We start from the raw sequence: 22,662 nt of genomic DNA, 5'->3' as shown, positions 1-22,662 counted from the left end.
TCCAACACACTCACTTGTGATTAATTTTAGCAACTCAGCTCATTAAATCCTGGACAACAATAAATACATACTAATACATTTATCATATTTAGAAATAATATTTATTTGACAATCTAAAATAAGTGAGAGACACATTAAGCAAAGTTGAAAAACTTCTGATATTTTTCAGTTTTGAAAAGAGAATCTTAAATAAACTATTTCAAATGGACAGGACCTACAACAACCATCTAGTCCAACTGCCTGACCACTTTAGTGCTGACCAAAACTTAAATTAGAGGCATTTTCCAAATGCCTCTTAAGCCCTGACCAACCTGAGGCAGTGACCACCTCTCTGAAAAGCCCATGCAGATGCTTAAGCTTTATACTGAAAAGCAGATGAACTAAAATTAACAGATTCATTTTCACAAGGAATTCCTGGTAAAAAACTGGGAAGGAACACCTTATTCCCATCAAAGAATCACTTACCTCTAACAGTCTCTATCAGCTTGGGTCTGGGCAGTTTAGATTTGGGAGAGGGAGAGTTGAATCTCAGGTAAGGTCCTTTTTTAAGCGTGCTCCGGTGGCCCTGGTAAATGGGTTTTCCATAAACTTGAGACAGATAATCTTCATATTGGACCAGTGTAGTTCCACCTACAGCTCCCTGATGGACACCAAAAAGAAAAAAAAAAAAAAAGTAGTTTACAATTCTTCATTTGTGTAAACTGGAGCAGGACAGAGCCATCACTTTCATTTTGAATTAGTACACACCATTTTTGCACACACCATTTTTCATGTCAATACTGGACAATTTTTTCCCAGAAAAGAAACCAACTACTTGGCAACTCACATCTGCTCTTCTTTCTTTGCTCTGCACATTTTCTGAAAAGTAAGTTCTAAACTTCTGTTTCCTTGTGTTATCTTCCACTTGCTTCTGCAATGGCTTAGCTGCAGCTGAAAGTTTTTTTGTCAAGCATCCTTGGGTGTTTTGAGTTTTCTCTTTAGTTTCTTTCTTGGTCTTCATTGCCCTGAGGTTTTGGGCTCTCTTGTTACTTTTTTGATCATGTTTCCCTTGTTCTGAATAATTTCTTGCCATTTCAGCCTAAATAGAAAACATAAATGTAATAAATGGAGATTTTTGTCTTCAAGGTTATCAGCAGTGTGTGGATAACTTTGAAGCTATGAGAAAGGGCCTGTTTTTCATGTTAGCCAGCAAGTGAGACCAGGGGTTTTCATTACACAACTACAGTTTTAAAACAGAAGTAAACATTTTATTTATTATTTATTTATCCCTTATTATTTTTATTCATTTATTTGTTATATTTATTTTACTATAGCTTACTGCATGCTAGCAATAATAGGCAGCTTTCTCATGTTTTTAAGAGGTGAATAAATCACAATTTTAAGAGGTGGACATGAAAGAACAATTCAAGGTGGAAAAACCCAACACAAAAATCTGAACTCATTTTTCCAGCCCTACCTGGATTTCCTCACTGATTGCCTTGATCCTCTCATCCACAGTCCTTCGGATACGAATCTCTTCCAGGACATCTCTGAAACAGAAGAAAGAACCATTTTAGGTCAATGCTTCTCAAATTGCACAGATTTGTTCCTGGGAAAGTAGTGACCTTTAAATGCTCTAAAAGGTGCAGACAGTGAGATTCTGCACCTTTACACTTCCCAAAAGACACCAAGCAAAGTCCATCAAGAGTCCCAGCCCCAAACCTGTTCCTGCATGGTGCCACCTGCAAACCCCACTCCCTGCTGCTAAATACTGACATCATTACAAATATTTTAGGAATAAGAGGCAGCCATGTGTCATTTCCTACTTTGATCACAACTGAAAAACCAAGAAAACAAAAATATTCCAACTCAACAAAAAAGCAGATGACAAATGACTACATCCTCTAAAAGATAATGAGGACAGGTAACATGCCTGAAAAAAAAAACCCTTATGCATACAGAATAGCTACCTTCCTCAGCAAAATGCAAATTTAGATTGTATTTTTAATAGAAAATTTCCATTATGATTCAAACAGGAGTATTTAACACAACTAACAAAGCAAAAGTTCAAAAGCCAAAGATCTGTTGCAAAATGATTAAATTCAGTAAATTTACAAGCTTATGAAGCCTCTTCTGCACTGAACAATTAAATTAGGCTTCAATTTTCTTTTTAATGCAAGCTGGTATGGAAACAGTTAAATGTCCTGGCAGCAGAGCAGTTTGTCCAGCTGATAAAGCCTCATAAATCAGATTTAGGCCCCTGACAAAAATCAGTTCACACCACGAGGGTAGAAAAAAATCTGAATTTCAAGAATCAGACAACGATTGCTAGGAAGAGTCAATAAATCCTTTTTGCAGGGAAGAACACAAGTTCTTCAATGCCCAGATTTGGAAACATCAATCTCACAAAGCACTGAATTGTAGGGTCTGACCTGTTTGTAGTCAAGGAGTTACTGAAAGCATACATGGCCTCTCCATCTTTTGCATGAGTAACAGCTTCCAGATTCTCCTCAAGGACTTTCTTATTGTTTTGCACTCCTCTCAAAATCCTTTCAGCATCTGTCAGTATAGACCTTGGCACTTGGACATTTTGAAGGATGGATGGCTTGCTGACTAGATGATGCTCAGGAGGATCAGGTGCAACAGGAGGATTTTTTGCCTAAAATTGAAACAGAACCTCTAGCTTTTAATCAGAGATTGTCATTTCCTATTAATCTGTTATCACATCAATGCCACCATATAAAATACTGCCCATGTGCACTAGCAGCAACTTCAATTACTCAAGAATGTTCATTATGGTGCAAATATATTTCGAGAAGTGAAAGACATCCAAAAGATCTCAAATGGAAAATGATGTGAAGTATGAGAGGCAATGCTAATGAGGCTAATAAGCATGTGAAAAGATGGCAATTAGAGACATGAAGTATCACAAGCAAATCTCTCCATGTAACAGTAATTAAATATAATTAAGAGCCTAATAAAAGCCCAAGTCCTCTAAATATATGCACTTGTTTGGCATCAATCTGCCCCCAAGAAACCCCAAGCAATATTTGTAAGTTTTAACAAGTTAAATCCCTCGGCAGCCCCTTGATCCTCTTCCACTTTTACTCATTTTCACTTTTCAGAAGGAACAATAAAACCTCTCACTTTGCAGAACCCTTTTACAGAGATAAAAATCGAGCATAAATTAGCTGCTAAATACAAAAGAAAGGGACACAAACACAGGAAACAAGTTCTTACATTCATTCTCACACTCCTGAGGAAAAACCCAGAGACCCATGAAAACTTCATCAAACAGTAAGAAAAAAAAAAAATCAAAGCAATAAAGGTACATTAAAAAAAAACAAACAAAAAAAAAACCAACCAAAAAAAAAAAAAAAAAAAAAAAAAAAACACAAAAAAAAACAACCAACAAAAAAAAAACCAAAAACCACCTCAAATCACAACCAAAATGCCCAGACTGTGAAAACATCAACTGAAAGAACAGAAAAAAAAATCTCACAGATCACAACTCAGTTTTGGCTTTAAGGTTACTTTTTTGTCAAATCAGAATTAAACTAAAATTTATGTTCAAGACAATATATCAAATTATTTATCAATTTTATATAGGCTTTCATTTAAAAATGAAACTTTTTGACAAATACTAACTCAGTAAGGCAGGTAAAATCTGTGAGAAAAGGTAAGAAATACAGATACATGACTGATTGTAAAATGGTGTGGACTTGCTAGTGAGACCCAGATCATGAAATGGTAACTGGATCTGTTAAATATGTAAAAAATGCTGGCAGCAGCAGCCCACACTGTGCCAATCTGACACAGCAGCTTCCTGCCTGACCTTATTCCCTCAAGGGATTTCCTAGGACTGAACCAGACAGGAGCAATGTGATCTGTCCAAGAGCAATCCTTTAACAAACATCCAGGTGTGCCACAGGCAGGCACTGAGATTTCATTGCAAACACGCTCAAAACTGCTTCAGCATTTGAGTATTTTATAGAAAGCTCAAAACCCCACAAAAGAAACACACATAAAAAATTCAAGGTCTACCTTAATAAGATCATTCATGCCAGATTTCCATGAACTTGCTTCCTAAAAAGACAGAAGAAGAGCTGTTGAAACTTTAAGGTAAAATCCATAGGAGATAGTGAATCAGTTCCTCTGGCCACAATTAATTCTTTGGGTTAGAGCACCACCTTCTGTCCTCAGCTAATTCACACCTTTATGACAGAGCTGGTTTATAATTTACCCAAAAATGTATCATTATCTCACTCTACAAACCTCTCAGTGATGAGGAGGCAGTAGCTAAGTGTTTAATTGACCCACCCCTCCATTTGCTAGGTCATCACATCTCTGTCTATTGACCTTTTTCATAAGAGAGATTTCAAATCATTTCTGTAACTGTGTCATTCTCCCATTCCTTCTCCCATCTCATCTTGCTCTGTTGCCTGTACTGAGGTATGTGACTTATTTAAGTTTTTAGCAATAGTGGTAAGAAAATATTTGCAACCTCAGTGGCATCTGTTTCCATTCCTAGTAAGAATAGTTAAATGTAAAATCCACTAAGTGTTACAAAATCTATAAAAAATACATCAGCTATCCTATATGACAGATGAAGCTGCCTTTTCTACAGATACAGCAATAAAAACCAGACAGGTAATACAAAATATCTTTTAGGGAAATATGCAAGTTGAAACTTCCAGCCACAGAAATGAACCAGCAGAATTAGAGTTATTACATTTCAAGCCAATTCACAAAGGTGAATTTTCAAGCTTTTCTCCTTTCTCACTGTGAATATTGACAAGGACAGAAAGGACCACAGCAGACAGGTGGAGCCAGGAATGGCACCAGGGTAAGAGATAAAAGCCTCAGTTGTCAAAAGCTCCATGTTGCCAGCAAAGAAGCAGATCTTGCACCCTTAAAGGAACAAAATCAGTAGCACAAGAAACAGCACAAGGATTCTATGCCAGGCAATTCCTAGTAAACAGCACTCGAGACAAAAAACAAGTGGCAAAATGAGAAAGGAAATGCTTAAATCAGCCCTAAAGCTGACTGGAGATAAATGGAATATTGTTCTTTCCCAAATGGGAAAATTACATCAGCTCTGTAGATCTGCAGAGAACAGGCACTGAAAATATCCAAAACCTTAAAACAAACAAATAAACAAACTTATTTTTTTTCTCTCTCTGTCCTTCCCTCTCTCACCTATTTTATGTCTGGGACAATGGCAGTCAGAGTCCATTGCACACCCAGAGCACTATTCAGGCTCAAAGCTCTCCCACACACAGAGACTCCAATATTTCAATTAATTGTAAACAGATGTGGATAATTTTACAGGTGTACAAGCAAGAGCAACACTTTTATTAATATCAGACCTCTATGTTTTTCTCCACATTTTTATTCCCCTTCTTCAAACCCCTGCTCATTGTGATTAGACTGACTTTACCTGCAGAATGTTGTGCATTTCTCTTCTCAACTTGCCAAGATCTTGAAGTAAATTATCTGCTTTTTGCACTGTTTTCTCAATTGAATTGTAGTTTTCAAAAGAAGAAATTGAGTTTGCAGGCAAAGCATTGTGTCTGAGGGGAGAAACACTCCTGGTTACACCTCTCGTGGCTCCTGAGGTGCCCCAAGAAAGGATTCAACTGTGAAACCAAGCAGGAATTTACAGTGCAAGTACCAAACCTTTAGATAAATTGGAACTTGCTTTGGCATCTGAAGTAATAGAGAAGTTATTGGGTTTTCTCTGTTTACCACTTAACACCTTCAGCCCAATCCTTTTATTTTCAATAGTGAAATTACATCTAATAAAGCAACATTTAAACTCTGGATATCTTTCCATTTGAAGCAATTAGCATCTTTGTGCACACTGTTCTAAATTAGACAGTTCCTCACTGTATTAGTGAAATTATAACTTTAAATTATTGCCTGGGGAAAATATGCTTCAGAGTGCATGGCTAAGAATATTTTTTCACCCATTTTAAATCTTAGGAATTGTTAGGTGGATGCTGCTCCTGTAAAACACTCCAAGTGCAACCTGCTGACCTCTGAGAAAGGTGTTGTGAGCTATCCTTAGCAAAAAGGATAGACTTCATCTGCCTGCAGTTCAACAGGAACCACAGAATCCTGGAATATTAGAGCTGGAAGGGACCCACAAGGATCAGAGTCCAACTCCTGGCCCTGCACAGACACCCCAACAATGCCACCCTGTCCCTCAGTGTTGTCAAAACTCTGCACTCTGTCAAGCTTGGGGCTGTGCCCATTCCCTGGGGAGCCTGTTCAGTGCCCAGCACCCTCTGGTGAAGAACTTTTCCTGATATCCAACCTAAACCTGCCCTGGCACAGCTCCAGCCATTCCCTCAGGTCCTGTCAAAAATAATGGCAACATAGAAATACTCCAGCACAGCTGTGCCAGACTGCAGGGCCACACCAGGGACTGCCAGAGCATCAGTGTCTAATGCACCTCTCTCAATTTCATGGAAACACAAACTCTCCCTCAGTTTTGGATTGTTGTGTTTATCCACCTGTGTCTCTCAGAATGCCAGCTGCTTTCATTGCTGTTTAATGCTGTCTTCTTGGAATACTCTCTTTGGTTTAGTGTTTCTTGAGAATTCAAAACGTGTTCCAGACCTTTCCCTTCACCTACAATGAAATGAAATGAAGGAGAAAAAAAGAAAGGTAAGTTAGTTCAATATATTTAGTATTTTCTTTTCCTTTCCAGGTATTTCACTATACTCACCAAGGAGAGTAAAATATTTTTAAAATTTAAATATATAGATTTATTTCAGATAAGGCAAGTCACTTAAAACCACACACACTAATCTGTCTTTCTGAGATTGCTTTAAATTAGCAAAGCTAGATGGAACTGGGATGACAATGAACTGAGTCACTGAGAACAAATCTGTGACATTAGGGACAGCATGCTTTTTTTTTTGTCTTATTTCATTTATTCCTGGACCCACTGAACAATAGGAATACCTGACAGCTTTGTAACACAGACAGAACCTGATTAAAAGCAATAAAAGAAAATCACATTTGCTTTACATCTGCTGCTTTCAATACAATAACCCAGAGACCTTGTGGACCCATGAAAAAATAAAATGAAAATTCAATTTAACCAAGGATAATGACAAAGTTATTGAGTAGCTCCCAAGTTTTACATTATTCTGTCTAATCTTCCTGAAACTTGACTTTGAAAAAATATTTCAGTGAGCAGTCCTGCTGAAACTCTGTAGATTGAATCAGCACTGTCTTTAAGTCTTTAGTTACTTATGAGCAAGTGACTTATACACAAAACTAACCCTTCCCAAATGTAGATTCCAAATATTCTGAATAAATGCATTTAAGTGCCAGCAACCCAAGGGAAAAGGTCAGCAAAGGTGAGGAATACACAAAGTAACCACCAGGCCATACTAGTTAGGCCAGTGGAGGACAATACCTTCTCTTGTAGGTTTGGGAATATTTTCTGCTACAGAGTTTTCTTTCTCTGAGATTTTCCCATTTTTGGGCACAGGTTCTGGAGCATATCTTCGAGGAACTGGTGTCTTTAGAGGAGATTTTTGTGTATGAACCCCATGACTTGGAAAATTGCTTGAATATGCTTCAGGGAACACTGAAAAAATAAAGTTATTTAAATGTTGACAATTTTCTTGAAAGGAAATTATATCATAGACTCACAGAATGGTTTGGGAAGGAAGGGACTTTAAAGATTATCCAGTTCCAACCCCCTGCCATGGGCAGGGACACCTTCCACTATCCCAGGTTGCTCCAAGCCCTGTCCAACCTGGCTTGGAACACTGCCAGGGATGGGCTACCCACAGCATCTCTGGGCAACCTGTGCCAGGGCCTCAGCACCCTCACAAGAATTTCTTCCTGGCATCTAATCTAAACCTACATTCCTTCAGTTTGAAGCCATTCCTCCTTGTTCTATCACTACCTGCCCTTGCAGACTCTAGGAAAAAAAAAATCTAGGGAAAAAACTCCATGCCAGGTCTATAAATTCTGCACAAAAATACAAAGCATTACTGCACTAGTTAAGTAAACAGGAAAAAAATTTCATACTTCTGACTGCTATCATAAGGGGATTTAAAAAAAACCAAAACCCCACTGCAGTTCACCACAGGCTTCCACACAGATTATGTCTCAGTAGGATTATTTTAAGTCCAGGCCCCTCCTGGTGCAGATTTCAGCAAATCAAAAGTCACTTTAATTTAAACTGGAAGATACTAGAACATTGTCAGAATGTCACAAAATATAAAGAGCATTGGGCAATAAAACAAATTACACAGAAGAAATGTTTACTATTCATTACTGATGTGATGCACAATCCAGTATTAATGGACACAAAATTAATGCAAAACTAAGAGTGAAAATAAGAATTTGTCTCCACCTTGGGCAGGTGCAGCACTGGCAGGGAATAAACCCCTGTGAGATGAAGGTGCTTCGTTAGTGAGTGATCTCTGCTCTGGCTTCTCCCAGTGCCCTGCCAGGGGCCCAGGGGCAGGCACAGGACCCTGCTGCAGCCCACGGGTGTTCACTGCAGAGCTGATGAGATGGGACTGGGAGACAAAAGTACAGAGTATTTCTGGTCATTGAATCACAGAATTGTTAAGGATGAGATTAAGACTTTTAAGATTACTGAATCCAAGTCTTCTCCCAGCACCACCACGTTCCCCACCAAACCAAGTCCTCCAGTGCCACATCCATGATTTCTGTAAACTTCCAGGGATGGTGACTCCACCACTGCCCCGTGCATGTTCCAGTGCCTGACCTCCCCTCAGTGAAGAATTTTCCCTAATACCCAACCAAAACCTACCCTGGTGCAGCTTGAGGCCATTTCCCCTTGTCCTGTCCCTGTTCCCTGGGAGCAGAGCCCGACCTGCACCAGCCCCACCCTGCTGTCAGGAGCTGTGCAGAGCCACAAGGTCCCTCCTGATCCTCCTTTTCTCCAGGCTGAGCCTCCCCAGCTCCATTCCCTTCTCTGAACATTCCAGCCCCTAAGTGTCTTTCTCATTGTTGAATGCTTTCACTTCTTTTGATCCACTTCCACTGAACTTTCTTTCTTTCTACTACTAAGAAACAATCCAAATTATTATAACATTAATACTGAGATACAGAAGAAATTATTAACCTGAAGTTTCTGCCTTGTGATTTAGATACCTGAATATTCATTTGTTGCTCCTGTAGCTTTTCCAGGTGCTGAATCCTTTGCACCATGAAAGCATTCATTTGTTTTTCAAGCTTGCTGACTCTCTGGTGGTAGTGGGGTTCCTCATGTTGAGCCTTCATACTTTTTTGCTGTTCAGACACTCGTTGCAGCTGCCTGTCTGTCTCCTGCAGTTTCTGAAGCAGTTCTGAAACTGAGTTCACTTTTGCTTCCAAATCATTTTGAACCTGCAAGAAAGGATTAAAAAAAAAAAAAAAAAAAAGGTGGGGGGGGAACCCATTATTGCAGAAAATGTGTGAGCATCAAAAGAACAAAACGTCCTTCACAGAATCCTGGATTTGCATCCCAAAAGAAACAAAATTTTGGTGGTTTAGCAATATTGTGAATTTCTAATAGATAAATCAAATATTCTCTGTCTTCTGCTCATTTAGTTAAATCCAAATTAGCTCCCTCTGGTATATTGGCTGATGAGTGTGAGATGACAAACACAAAGCAGTGAGCAGACACATGCAGGCTCTCTGGAGCTACTATCAATAATTTCAGGCTTGTTTGGAGCATTTACTATTTTAAGAGGACACAGAACTGCTACTCCCACTCACCTTGAGAAGGGGAGCTGTCGTGGCAATGGCAGCAGCAGTGGCTGCTGCAATGGTTGTTGCAGAGTCAACTTCCCTGGGTGCTGACCTGGTGTCACCCACAGCACCTTCCCTTTTTTCTGTGGGGGCACTTCCCAAGAGCTGCACCTTCACCTCTTTATGAACAGGAACAATCTGAGTTCTAGAAAAATAAAAATGTGCCTGTAAACAGCATTCTCTTCATATCTCCTCCAAGCAAGTATTTTCCCCACACAGCATTTCTCCTGCAAGTTTTGACACAAGATACTCCAGGGAATAAAATCAACTGAAAACACTTTCATGCACAGAAAAAGAACACTGACAGAGAACTGTAAAAAAACACTTCTTCCTCAGACACCAACAACAATTCACACTTACTTCTGCATTAATGCTGCTCTCAGAGCCTCCTTCTGGCCAGTAGCATACTGAGAAATAAAAACATCATCTGTGGGGAAGGACAAACATCCTTTGTTGAGATAATTGGCACAAAATGTCTATTTCACAGGTAGGGACAAAGTATTATTTCAATACATTTAATTTTGCTGTGAAGAATCTGTTACCTGCAGGAATTACATCACCTATTGCAACAACAAATTGTTTCCTTTCAGTAACAAATTGTTTCCTTTCAGTAAGTAGAAAACTTAAATAAGGGTAAGAGTAAGAGCAGGCTTCATTTAACACAATTTTTATAGCACTGAATGCTGCTATCAATAAAGCCCATATAATAATGCTGAGTAAAGTCTCAATAACTTTAACTCGAGCTCAGACAACCCAGTCAATAAAATGCTGCAAATTCTGACTTGAAAAACAGTTTAATTAAGAAAACCCCAGAAAGAGTATTTCCTTGCCATCATCATAAATTACAGCAAGTTTTCTTAATAGGTGTAAATCATGCTAAAAGCATTGCAGGCTCTCCCTCACCCACTGTTAGCTGGGCAGAGGAGGCAAATGCTGCTAAGTCAGGTAGCTGCAGCCTGTGAGAGTAAAAGTACTGATTTTTGGACTTAACCAGGGTATTGATTTGTGTTTTTTCTCCTCTGCACAGCTCCAGGTATCCAAGAAACCTGCATAAGTGTGTTTTCTTTAAAAAGCCTTCACTTCCCTAAATCTGATTGAAATTGGCAGATTCAGAAATTAAAGGAAAAGACACTGACATTGTGATTTCTGGGATTCCTAAGGATTAGAAAGACACTTTTTTGGTACAGGCTGCTTGAAGAAAAATATGCCTTCATAGTACAATAATTCATAAGAGGAAAATGGATCAAAACAAGCCCCTTCCCCAAAGTGCCTATTCAGAGACATGAATATCTGGTTGACAAAAGGAATCTCAACACTGGCACACTGGCAGAAGTCCCACTCAGTTCATTAAAAAAATGTAATGCCAGCAATGAGATAAAATTTGCAAAATTAAAGAACGTTTCTTACAATTATCATCTTTTTATCAAAGCAACCTTTGAATATTTTCACTCAGAAGTTTCTATAATGAAAAAAAAATAATACCTAAAAGTTCCCTTTTCCTTTAATTAATCAGTCTCCTAACAAACAAAGGGTGATTGGTGTGTTTTACCTTCAGGTCCTCTGCTATCTTCCAGCAGCACCAAAGGATCATCTTGTGCTGCAGCTTCTCCAGGAGGATCCTCGAGGACAAGAGCAGAAAAAGCAGAGATCAAAGCCTCTGAAGCCAAAATTTTGGAGGCAGATGGAACTGCTGAGCACGCAAATGGAACCATTTGCACACAACAACACAAAGGTCTTGGCACAAAACATGTGAAGACCTCTGCCACAGAAGGGTCTGGACATTGCTGGCAAGAACTCACGTGGAATTTTAGGGACTAAAACTCCACAGACACAATTCAAATCAAAACCATATATTCTGTGTGCTAAGGAAGTTTATTCTTTTCATTTGTGGCCAAAGAAGCAGTAGTGAAACTGTACCTGCTGAAGTTTAGGGAAGTTGTTAACCTTGGATTGCTCACACACGGAGAATTGAGCACTCAGTGCTAAATAAAGCCCCTCCAAAAGCACCAGCAGTAACACCACACTAGCAGCAACTCAAAGAGAAAAAGCAGCTGCACAGCTGTGGTGCAGAGGCTGAGCCAAAATCTTGTGCTGCTTTTAGAGGAGCTACAGCTTTCTAAGGAAAACAGTGCTCTCTTAGCTCAGGATTGCAGGAAGGAGCAGCAGCTTTTCTTACCATTTGGGATAAAAACACGGGCTTGGAATTTTCAGCTGGAAGCAGGCATTCTGGATATGCTTTGGTGCTTAGGACTCCTAAAATAAAAGCATTTTTACTGTGGTCAGAATCACTTGTGGTGCATTTTCTCTACAGCTCCACATTTCCTCTGAAGGCCTAGACATCACAACCTTCATAACACAAATGACCACAGAGATTGTGCTGAAGCTTAAAAACATCAAGGAATTCTGTGAGTCTGAACAAGAAATTTGATTTACAGCATGGGGAAACCTCTGAAAAACAGAACATTACTAAACAACTGATGCCTTGTGAAGGCTGACCTAGAACAGAAACTAGATGGAGTTAAAGAATAAAGTAGGGATTTATTAAGAGGCCTCAAATAGATCCACCTTGGGCAGCACAACCCAAAATGGTCACAAAAATGGACCACAGGTCACGGGGTCTCACGGTTTTATAAGTTCTGCTCCATTTGCATATTGGAGTTAATTGTCCAATTACAGTTTTAGCCCATGCAGTCCCATCCTTCTTGTTTTTCTCTCTTCAGCCCACATTGTTTGTGTTCTTGGGCCTGAGATTTGGATCATTTGTCCTTGGTGCCCAGCTAGAGCAGGAATTGTTTTGTCTCCATGCTCTGTGCAGAGAGCTCACCATCCCCTCATATGAACCTGCACACTAAAGCAGCACAGAATGTGAAAAATAGAAAAGCCAAAACCTGAGGCATCACATCCTTTAACCAGGGATGTTTAACAGGGATTGAGCATTCCTGCCCCCATGGAGAGCGACAACTTCCACTGTCCCAGGCTGCTCCAAGCCCCGTCCAGCCTGGCCTGGAACACTTCCAGGGATCCAGGGGCAGCCACAGCTCCTGCGGGCACCCTCACAACTCACATTCCACGCGCAGAACAGTTCGGGAGAACACAGAGTGCGGACAACTGCGGGGCGAGAACGCAAAGATCCCTTAACCGCGCAAACTCCTCCGCGGCTGAAATCGCCTCTCGGCCCAGCTCTGTGCCGAAGCCGGCGGTCACTGACCTGGAGCGGCGCCGGGGCACTCGCGGCTGGTCCCGGCCCCGCCCGGAGCCCGGGCTGGCACCGCGGCACCGCGGGCTCCGTCCGCAGCCGGATCCGGCGGGCAGGGCGAGCCCCCGGCGCGGAGCTTCGGCACAGCCGCCGCCGGCCTCGGGCCGCGGCCGCCGCCCGGGGGCTGCTCCCTGCGCGCCGCCGCGGGCCGGAGCAGCGGCTCGGCCGCCCCCGGGCTGCCCAGCGAGTCCCGGCTGCCGCCAGAGCCGCTCTCCGCGTCCATGCAGGGGACTGCGGCCAGCGGCGCTCCTCAAAGCAGCGGCCGGGCGGGCCGGGCACGGCGGCGGCTGCGGCAGCAGCCCCGAGGCTCCGGGCCGCGGTTCGCTCCCACGCCGCGGGCACGGCTGCCGTCCTCGAGAGGGCAGCGCTCCCGCCGACCCGGCGCTGATCCCGGCCCCGATCTCTCTGTCCCGGCCCCGTTCCCGCTGTCCCGGCCCCGATCTCTCTGTCCCAGCCCCGATCCCGCTGTCCCGGCCCCGTTCCCGCTGTCCCGGCCCCGTTCCCGCTGTCCTGGCCCCGATCTCTCTATCCCGGCCCCGTTCCCGCTGTCCCAGCCCCGATCTCTCTATCCCGGCCCCGATCTCTCTATCCCGGCCCCGTTCCCGCTGTCCCGGCCCCGATCTCTCTATCCCGGCCCCGTTCCCGCTGTCCCGGCCCCGTTCTCTCTATCCCGGCCCCGTTCCCGCTGTCCCGGCCCCGATCTCTCTATCCCGGCCCCGTTCCCGCTGTCCCGGCCCCGTTCTCTCTATCCCGTCCCCGTTCCCGCTGTCCCGGCCCCGATCTCTCTATCCCGGCCCCGTTCCCGCTGTCCCGGCCCCGATCTCTCTATCCCGGCCCCGTTCCCGCAGTCCCGGCCCGGCCGGCGGCACCGGAAGCGCGCGGTACCATGGCCACGGCGTCCGCCTTAACCGGCGTCCGGCGGGAAACGCGCGGCCCGGGAGGGTAAATCGGGCGGCGGCTCCGCGCGCGGCCGATTCGCCGGCCCGTGGCGAATCTGCGGGGCCCGGGCCGGGCCCTCCTCGTGCGCGCGCGCGCGCGTGGCGAATCTGCGGGGCCGGCGCGCGGGCGGTGAGTGCGCGCGGGCCCGGAGCGCGTGAGGGAACGGGCGCGGGAACGGGCGCGCGCTCGGGAGGGACCGGGAGCGGTCCTGAGGGGCCGGGAGGGATCAGGAGCTGTCCTGATGGACCCGGAGCCTCCCTGTGTCCTGGGAGAGCCGTAGAGGGCCCAGGAGCCTCCCCGTGAGGGCCCAGGAGACACCGGGAGCCTCCCCGTGGCCTATGAGGGTCCGGGAGCGCTCCCGAGAGCCCTCAATGGGGAAATCCGCGCTCTGTGCCCGGTGTTGGGCCTGGGCTTGGCTGAGCGAGTGATTCCCGAGGGAGAGGAACTCGATGTGCCCTTGGAAGGGAGAACTGGAGGATGGAGTAGAAGGAAAAGCCCCCCCCCAAAAATACAGCTCGACAGGTTCGCCTCAGGTTTTGGTTTTATCGGGTGAGAAGCGTCAGCCAGGTGTGATCTCACGTAAATAGGAGAGCGCTGGTGGGTAACTGTGTGTTTCCCCTCAGGCCTGATGCCCATACACGTGAGGCTCTCCTGGTGCCTGAGGTCACGCTGACCCTCCTCACTCACCTTTGGTGCTCGGTTTCTTCCTCTGATCCCTTCTCCTTCAGAGCAGGCTGCAGGCCAAATGCAGGAGACAGTGAATGACAACAAGCTGAGCACCAGCTACAGCTGGTTATCCAGCTGCTGACTAGCCCCTCTCATCTCACCCTGTCCTTCTCACTTCCTTAAATGCCTCTGGCCTCTTAAAATCGATTTGCTTGGGTGTCTTTTCAATCTGATGGCAGTCCCAGTAATCCCCCATGATAAAAGAACTTTCTCTACAAGCTGTGGGGAGTTTACCTTGACACAATTCTTCGAGTCGAGATTTTTATTCTTTGAGACATTTCTTTGACTTGATGCTTTTACCCTTCCTTTTCCTTTTCAGAAACACTTGCATGGTGTTCTCTGTGTGCAGCTTGAAGCAAAGGTTTAAAGAGACATTTCAGCTTTCTTTTTATGGAGTAGGTGGTCGTTACAGCTGATTCAGATGGATAGTGGGGATTACAAGTGTGAGGGATTTGTAGTGTCTCTCCATCACTCTTCTTCCCAGAAAAATGCAGCTCTTCTCAAAAAGATTGGGGTGAGAGAGATCCCAAACACAGGGCTTGTTTATTTTGATCAGAGGGACTCCTCTTAATGAAACTTTAGAACAGCAGAATATATTTGGAAGAGCCCCAGAGCCTTTCAAGAAGGGAGATTTGCCAGTCCCTTGCTCCTTTCTGGTCACTCAGCACACTCAGACTGTGTGTCCCCTGCAGCAGAGGTTTATTCAGACACCTCTGCTTCCTGCAGTGTGAATATCCTTGCTTGGAGGGGCAGTGCTGGATTTTTAAATCGTGTTTAGCCCACGGGAAAGTCCTCCAGGCTCTGTAGGATTAAACGTGAGCCGTGCAGGAGTGGTGTGAAGAGCTCTGCAGGAAGCTCTGGGCTGGGTTGGCTGAGGTGCTGAGCACTCTTTCATCACCCTTTAAAAGCTTTTTTCAGAGTTGGAGGGAAAGGGGAGAAGCAGCAGGAAATCGTGAAAGCATACATTTAGCAGACTTTGGAACAAAGCAGATTTGCACATTCCTGGGAATGTTCAGTAGCTCGTTTTTAGATGTAAGGCTGATTTATAGCTGAAGGTGCAGCAGAGCCCTGCGATTCCCCTGTGGAATGTGTGAAATACCTGCACAGGGTCAAGAGCTTCAGGCACTTCAGATCAGCTTGTGCTGATGTGAATCAGAGCCTTTCCCAGGTGTCAAAGCTCTGTGGAGCTACAGTTTCAGTGTGCCATTTCCAGTCTTGCCAAATCAGTCCCAGAGAGACAGGGATCAGGTTTGCTACAAACACAGCTCATGAAGCAAGGCTGACTGTGGGAAAATGGCACCCACAGTTGAAACTTTGAGCTTCTTGCCTTTGGCAGAGGACAAAAGTGCTCCCTGCAGTTTCTGTTTAATTATCTACATACCCTGCCCTGGGAAAATTGTCATTGCTCTTGTTTTCTCACAGGCTGAGCAAGGAGAGAGTGGAGTTGCCATCACTTCTCACTGGTTACTCCAGGTGATGGGCATGTCCATTCTCCTGAAACAAATTAGGGGTTTAGGGTAGAGGAGAGAGGCTGGAGGGGGACTTTGGACAAGGGCATGGGGTGACAGGACAAGGGGCGGTGGCTTTGCACTGCCACAGGGCAGGGTTAGATACTGGAAAGAAGTTCTTGACTGTGAGTGTGGTGAGGCCCTGGCACAGGGTGCCCAGAGATGCTGTGGGTACCCCATCCTGGCAGTGCTCCAGGCCAGGTTGGAGGGGGCTTGGAGCAGCCTGGGATAGTGGAAGATGTCCCTGCCATGGCAGGAGGGTGGAATGAGAGGATCGTGAAGGTCCCTTCCCTCCCAAACCAGTCTGTCATTCTGTGACAACCTGAATAAAACCTGGTTCCTTGTTAGCCACCATGTCCTGCAGGTTCTCCTTCAGAATGATATGTGTGAGCTGCCTGCCCATGAGGAATTCTTGCATCTTAGCTCCCAGAATCATCTGTGCCCTTGGCCTCCAATCTCTGAACTGGCTTCCTGTGCAGGGATAAAGTGTGGTGTCAGGAGGAAGATGTCACCATCGCTGTGCTGCTGGGAGGGGCTGTAGGGACAGTTCACTCTTGTGAGAGCTCCCTGATGCTATTTTTAGTTGCTTCATTTTCTTTCTGTTGTAGAAATAATTGTTGCTGTCTCTTTGTTCATGTTCAGGCAGCTTGTGTAACTCTTCCCTTCCCCCTGCTGAGAGCCTGCGATAGCTCGAGCTCTCTAAAACATGAATATCTTGCCCAAAACTTGGCAAAGCATAATAGAAGATTAATTGTAAGTAGCCCTTGCTAAAGGACTAAGAGATTTTTTTTTCCCCAAAGTGATTGCACTTCAGTGCTCATTTTTCTTCCACAAGTGGAATTAAACTAAGGAGCTTCTTCTTGCCAACACGTGATATTAGTTTGCATTGTCATCTGTGGTAACAGGTCTTAGATAACATGGAAATTAAGGGAAAAGGAGACTAGGCTTCAGTCTTCTAGGAAACCTGCAGGGATGCTTTCAAGCCTTAACTTGTTCAGTGTGTTGGATTAGGAATGTGAGTCTTCCTTGAGGATGCTTGCTTAAATTCTGAGATCCATGGCTGTTAACTTCTTCCCCTTTTCTTTGTCTGTTTCGTTCCATTTTCATTGTTCTGTGTTTTTCTTGCATTTAATTCACTACAATAACCACCACATTTGCTGTAGTTCAGGTGTTTGATGCAGCTACACAAAAACCAGGCCCTGCACCTTGTGCTGCATCTGTTCAGTGACTGCCAGTTTATATTTGCCTTTTTTCCTTACTTTTTACAAATCACATCTAAAGTCACTGAAACTCTAAGGCTAGAAAGTGTTAAGACTTCGCTTCTTCCCCAGCTCCTGCCCTAGCTTATTCAGTAAGTTTGATAGCACTTATAAAAATAAATAAGGTATTCTCTAAGTCACTTCAGCTGTGTGAAATGCCCTAAAAGTCTTTAAAGGACAGCAATTGGCAGGTGGCTCTGGTAAGGTTTCATACCTGGAATTACCTTGGATGGTTTTTTAACTGAATACATTCCCAACAGGTAACTTCCCTTTGAGTGAATGGCTTGGAAGTTTGCTAGCAAAGTTGCATTTAAACACACTTCAAGGATGCACAAAATTCCATTCTGATGTAAAATGTTGCAGTTCATATTTGTGTTTCTTATTTAAAATTCGACTTTTATCCTCGCCTTTAGGTAACTGAGTCACAGGTGGTGCAACATGGCTGGACAAATATCAGAGTCTGATCAGATCAAGCAGGTGAGATGCTGCATTTGGGAGGGGTGGCTTTGAAAGTCTTGTGCTGCTCTGTCACAGGGAGTGGAAGGTGTAGTGCATAGGGAAGGACAGAAACTCTGAGTTATCTGAATTAACCAAAAGTTCAACAGGTGACCATTGACAAACAGCATGTTTTGTGTATGAGCTGCTTTTGGTGCTGAAATCTTCTGACTGAGTGTAAATTTTTCTAGTGACTTGTCCTTCACTTTTTCTTATACCATGCAGCTCTATGTAAGAAAAATAAACACTGTTTTAAATTTTTTTTTCTAATATTCATTGTCCAATCTTTATTTACAGTTCAAGGAGTTTCTTGGCACATACAATAAACTTACAGAAAACTGCTTTGTGGATTGCATAAAGGATTTCACTAGCAGAGATGTGAAACCAGAAGAGGTAGGTGATGGCTTCTAATGACCCTGTGGTAGAATTGCTGTGTACATTCCAATTTCAGAAGCAACTTAGAGAGTTTTGATCTTTAAATTAAGATACAAAGCCAGGCAGCAGCCTTCAGTGGAGTGTGGCATGTTGCTTCCAAGTGAGTGTCCCATCCCAGACCAGCTTGGACAGGGCTTGGAGCAGCCTGGGACAGTGGAATGTGTCCCTGCCCATGGCAGGGGGTGGAACTGGGTGCTCTTAAGGGTTCCTTCCACCAAAACCATTCTAGAAGTGGTTGTCACACACAGAATATGCCCAGTCCCCACTGAATATTGGCTGCTCATTGCAGTTCCGTGTGTTTCATTCCCTGAGCTGCCAGTGGAGGTTCTTGTGCTTTAACTTCTCATGGGTGGTAACTCCATGGACATGGAAGCTGCCCACCTACAGCCTGCATCTCATTCTTTGAGGAATCCTGCTGAAATTTGTTTACCTGCCCACATTCCTGCTTTGTAGTGAGTCATAGGAACACAGCTCTGGCTGTTAAATCCACTTCCCTGCACTGCAGGGAGCTCCCTCACGTCATCATCTGCAGAAAGATTAAGTCTCCATAAGAGTAGTTGCATGGTTTTGCTTCTCCTTGCCTATTGAGAGGCTGTTTCAGAGCCTAATCATTTTGTTGGTTAAAAATCTAATAACCTGTGCTTGACTCTGCTGGCAGGAAAAAAAAAGCCTAAAATTTTAAATTAACCATTGTTTTTGAGCATTTTCTGTCTCCTTGGAGTTCAGCTCCTCACTGCAGGCAAAACTCACGTCTCCTTCCAGGTTTGGTTCTGCTGCCCTGAACAGAGCTCTCTTAGCTTCCCAAGACAGATTTCTTCTTTCCCTAATCTTCTCTGCATCTGCTTTAGTGGAATTCTATTACAGGTCATAATTATTCTGGATTAAAGATTACTTAGGTCCAAAAAATATTCTTAGATTCTTGAAGCAACCTGGACTAGTGGAGGTGTCCCTGCCATGGGAGGGGGTTGGAATGAGATAATATTTGAAGTCCATCCCAATCCAAACCATTTTCTGATTGTGACCTGCCTTTTTTTTGCTTTTGTGGATTGCAGAGGGTTCATGTCTGGTAGCACAGGAGGCATCTGTTAACAGTGGAACTGGGAAGAAACTTTCTTATGGCAAGTTCTGCCCATGTTGTCCTTTATGGGATTTCCTGCAGAGCACCTGTCTCTGGAAACAGGACACTTGTCTAGATGGACACTGCTATGGAAATTGCCATGTTTCTCTTGAGAGTTGTAGTTCCTTATTAAATAATTGAGATAATGCCTCCACACATCCCCTTTGGGATCCTACACTTGAAAAAACCCAACCTCTGAGCTCTTTCCTCACCCCAGTCCCAGTGCAAGTCTGGACTCCCCAGCAGCGTGTCACACACGCCGCTCCCTCTGGCAGCAGAGGCTTGGGGCAGTTCCAGAAGTTGTTTCCTAGGGAGGCTCCACTCCTGCTCAGCAGGTTTGGCTGTAGCTGGTGCCAGGCTGAGGACAGGAAGGCAGGTGCTGGGTGGTGTGTGGAGCTTGCTGGGGTTTTGTCCAGTTCATTTCAACCCTTTTGCTTTTCACATCCCTCTGTACTGAGCAGAACCAAAGCAATGTCTGCGTTCCCAGGCAAAGGGACTGGTTTTCCTTTCTACCCAAATTTGTTACCTTTGCAGTCACAGCAAGGTTTTGAGCCATGGCACAGAATATCCAGTTAATAGGACTGTAGCTCAGAAATAGCCTCACAACTCTTTCTCTACACTTTAAATTTGAAAAATACTGTGGATGGAATAGGCTCTGGTGTTTGTTTCTTTATTTATTTCCCAGTCCAGCTGACTGATGTACTCTGGTGGCAAGGCAGGTACCAGAAGGCTGATAGAGCCAATGGGAGCAAGAGTAAAAAAGGGTTAAACTGAGTTAGCAGAGAGCAGATCATATTTGGCTGTCAAAGCCAGTATGTGTTTGTAAACAGAATTAAAACAAAATTTACTAATTTAATAGATTTATTATTGATTTCAAAATATGTAGTTCAGTTCCACAAGAGGAGCCCAAGAACAAAAGGATGGTTGGTATCTGCTAGGTCCAGGGTGTTTTCCATGGAGACTTTATTTTGAGAATGAATATAAGTAAATGTTTCAGGCATACCAGAAAAACTCAACTTTACATTTTCTACTGCCCTCATCTTGACCATATGAGATGTACTCACCTGTTTATCCCTGTCTGTGGTGATATTTTGGGTCCTGGTTGGGGATGTGTTTGACTTACTGTCTGAAGCCCTGTGTTTCCCTCTTGCTGTAGATAACTTGTTCAGACAACTGCCTGCAGAAGTATCTAAAGATGACACAGAGGATCTCCATGAGATTCCAGGAGTACCACATCCAGCAGAACGAGGCTCTGGCAGCCAAGGCAGGACTGCTCAGCCAACCTCGCTAGAGCAGAGCATTGTGCTCAGACTTAAGCTGTGCCAGTGTTCCCTGGGCAAGAACACTTTGGGGGATTCCTACTGTCAGAATGTGTGTCAGCAGCTCAGAGCTGTGGGTGCTGCTCAGGCAGTGGGAGCAGAAGGGTTAAACAGGAGCTCAGTCCTGGTGGCCTGGCAGTGGAGTTTGTTTCCACAGGGGAATGATGCAGATACAACTTTACCCAGGGCCCACAGACTGGTGTCTGAATTTCAGGGGTGGTGGGAGGGCTCACCTGCCTTTTGCTGAGACTGGTTGAGATGAATCAATGTAACATGGGGAATACAGTTTTATATTTAATTCAAATAAACTCAACGGGAGCCATATACATGTGTGTGTTCTTTCCAAAGAGCCATTTTTGGGACATGTGAAAGCAGCATTTTCTTTTCTGGGGACTCTTTGCTCAGCTGCTCCAGAGTTCTGTTCATTCACTGCTGGTTTAGGAGCTGACAGATGCCAGAGGGAGCTCAGGCAGGGGTGCCCCAGGTTATCTTTGGGTCATTTACAGGGGACAGGGGGGCATTAGCAGCACTTGTGCCTGAGGCAGCTCCTGTGCACCCTTTGTTTCCCTGAGGGAGCCCCATGGGGGCTGAGCTCCCTGGCCTGACACACTCCAAGCACTGAGCTTGCTGCAGTTTTCACAGAATCACAGAATGGCCAGGTTGGAAGAGACCTTAAAGATCGAGTCCAACCCATGCCCCAACACCTCAGCTAAACCAAGGCATCGAGTGCTACATCCAGTCTTTAAAACACCTCCTTTCTCCTGTGAATGCCAGCAGGAAATACAGGCTCTGCACAGCACAGGGTCTGTCCAGCTGCTGCATGAGCCCAGAGAGAGGTTTGGAAGGCAGCTAGATTGGGTTAGGAAACAGAGCAGTGTTTTGGAAAGATCCTAACAGCTGGAAACCTGCAGTCAGGGCATTAGTGCAGCAGAATGACAGTCAACAGGCACCCTGTGCTTCAGTTCTCACTCATAAAATACAGGAACAATGGGAACAGAACATCAGGAGCACCAATTTGAGATTCCAGGTGATGAGGAGTGAACCAAAGCTATTTCATGTCAGCTGCCAGGTTCTGTTATTTATAGAGAGGCAACAGCAAGGAACAGAAAGAGCAGGAGGATTTTTTTTTTTTTTATGTTACCTTCTCTACCTTTTTCTTTCCAGCAGCAGCTTGAATGAGTAACTCAGCTGTCCAGGCTGTGGATTCCTGGCCCCTGAGGGCAGCACAGTGCCCCTGCCACTTGCAGCAGACAGCCCCTGCTCTCTGTGCTGCAGCTCTCCCTGGAACCCTGCTCCTGTGCTGGCAAAGGTGGAAGGAGCCAGTGTGAGCCTCCAGTCTCACATCCCTGTGTCGGTACTGGCTCTATCACAGCCCCTTCCCCTTTGCCTTGTTACCGTGGAGATGATGAGAGCTCACTCTGAAACAGTGAAGGCTAAAAGCCAGCCCAAATGAGGCAGCAAGTCTGCAATGTCCTGTTTTTTTCAGAGGAGTATCAGGCTAAAACTGTCCAGATTGTTTGCCACAAATATTGCAGTCAAATAAGAATCAATACATGCATAGTTAAGACTGAAGGCTTTCCTTGAAGCAGTCTCTTTTTGTTAAACATTTGAAAGTAATCCATGATTGAGATTTTCCACTGGATCTTCATGGGCAAAGAAAAGTGCCTGAAGAGTTTAACTGATGGAAGTGGAGGATTTTCATGTCTTCTGAACAAAGCACGTTGGGGCTGAAGTGAGGATTTTCTCTCATTTCAGTATTTGGAGCTAGGAAAATATTTAAATATTAGGCCAGATTTCCTTTAAAAACGGTTAAGCAAGTTTTAGAGGGACTTAGTTA

General features: G+C 44.4%; 2 protein-coding genes across 11 annotated transcripts in view; one reads left to right on the top strand and one right to left on the bottom strand.

The window, feature by feature from the left end:
• KIAA0586 (KIAA0586 ortholog) overlaps positions 1 to 14,690 on the bottom strand; it is a 69,472-nt gene extending 54,782 nt beyond the window's left edge. For 2 of the 7 annotated variants that reach the window (XM_053945089.1, XM_053945090.1), the window contains exons 1-15: positions 12,980 to 13,748; positions 11,948 to 12,024; positions 11,321 to 11,390; positions 10,132 to 10,198; positions 9,739 to 9,916; positions 9,133 to 9,366; positions 8,363 to 8,531; positions 7,412 to 7,585; positions 6,498 to 6,615; positions 5,420 to 5,552; positions 4,024 to 4,065; positions 2,412 to 2,638; positions 1,457 to 1,529; positions 827 to 1,078; positions 466 to 640 (exon numbers count right to left, since the gene is read on the bottom strand). In XM_053945089.1, coding sequence (XP_053801064.1) covers positions 466 to 640; positions 827 to 1,078; positions 1,457 to 1,529; positions 2,412 to 2,638; positions 4,024 to 4,065; positions 5,420 to 5,552; positions 6,498 to 6,615; positions 7,412 to 7,585; positions 8,363 to 8,531; positions 9,133 to 9,366; positions 9,739 to 9,916; positions 10,132 to 10,198; positions 11,321 to 11,390; positions 11,948 to 12,024; positions 12,980 to 13,250 — 2,260 coding nt within the window. In that variant the 5' untranslated portion in view covers positions 13,251 to 13,748. Of the gene's footprint in view, positions 1 to 465; positions 641 to 826; positions 1,079 to 1,456; positions 1,530 to 2,411; positions 2,639 to 4,023; positions 4,066 to 5,419; positions 5,553 to 6,497; positions 6,616 to 7,411; positions 7,586 to 8,362; positions 8,532 to 9,132; positions 9,367 to 9,738; positions 9,917 to 10,131; positions 10,199 to 11,320; positions 11,391 to 11,947; positions 12,025 to 12,659; positions 12,880 to 12,979; positions 13,757 to 13,912; positions 13,993 to 14,653 lie in introns of those variants that run through there. The other 5 variants (XM_053945093.1, XM_053945095.1, XM_053945094.1 and 2 more) reach the window with 5 other exon arrangements.
• TIMM9 (translocase of inner mitochondrial membrane 9) lies at positions 14,014 to 21,149 on the top strand. Of its 4 annotated transcripts, none has more exons than XM_053945097.1 (4): positions 14,014 to 14,095; positions 17,873 to 17,936; positions 18,252 to 18,347; positions 20,663 to 21,149. In XM_053945097.1, exons 2-4 carry the CDS (start codon positions 17,898 to 17,900, stop codon positions 20,795 to 20,797), a joined length of 270 nt encoding a protein of 89 aa, XP_053801072.1. In that variant the 5' UTR covers positions 14,014 to 14,095; positions 17,873 to 17,897; the 3' UTR covers positions 20,798 to 21,149. The 4 variants fall into 4 exon arrangements, with proteins under 4 accessions (XP_053801072.1, XP_053801071.1, XP_053801076.1 ...); XM_053945096.1 differs by lacking the exon at positions 14,014 to 14,095 and adding an exon at positions 14,126 to 14,488; XM_053945101.1 differs by lacking the exon at positions 14,014 to 14,095 and adding an exon at positions 14,543 to 14,563.
• Positions 21,150 to 22,662: the final 1,513 nt, after the last annotated feature.

Source organism: Vidua chalybeata, chromosome 6 (genome assembly GCF_026979565.1).
Source record: "Vidua chalybeata isolate OUT-0048 chromosome 6, bVidCha1 merged haplotype, whole genome shotgun sequence".
NCBI classification, from domain to species: domain Eukaryota; kingdom Metazoa; phylum Chordata; class Aves; order Passeriformes; family Viduidae; genus Vidua; species Vidua chalybeata.
Note: the sequence above shows the minus strand (reverse complement) of the source record. Positions and strands in the feature narration are given on the sequence as shown.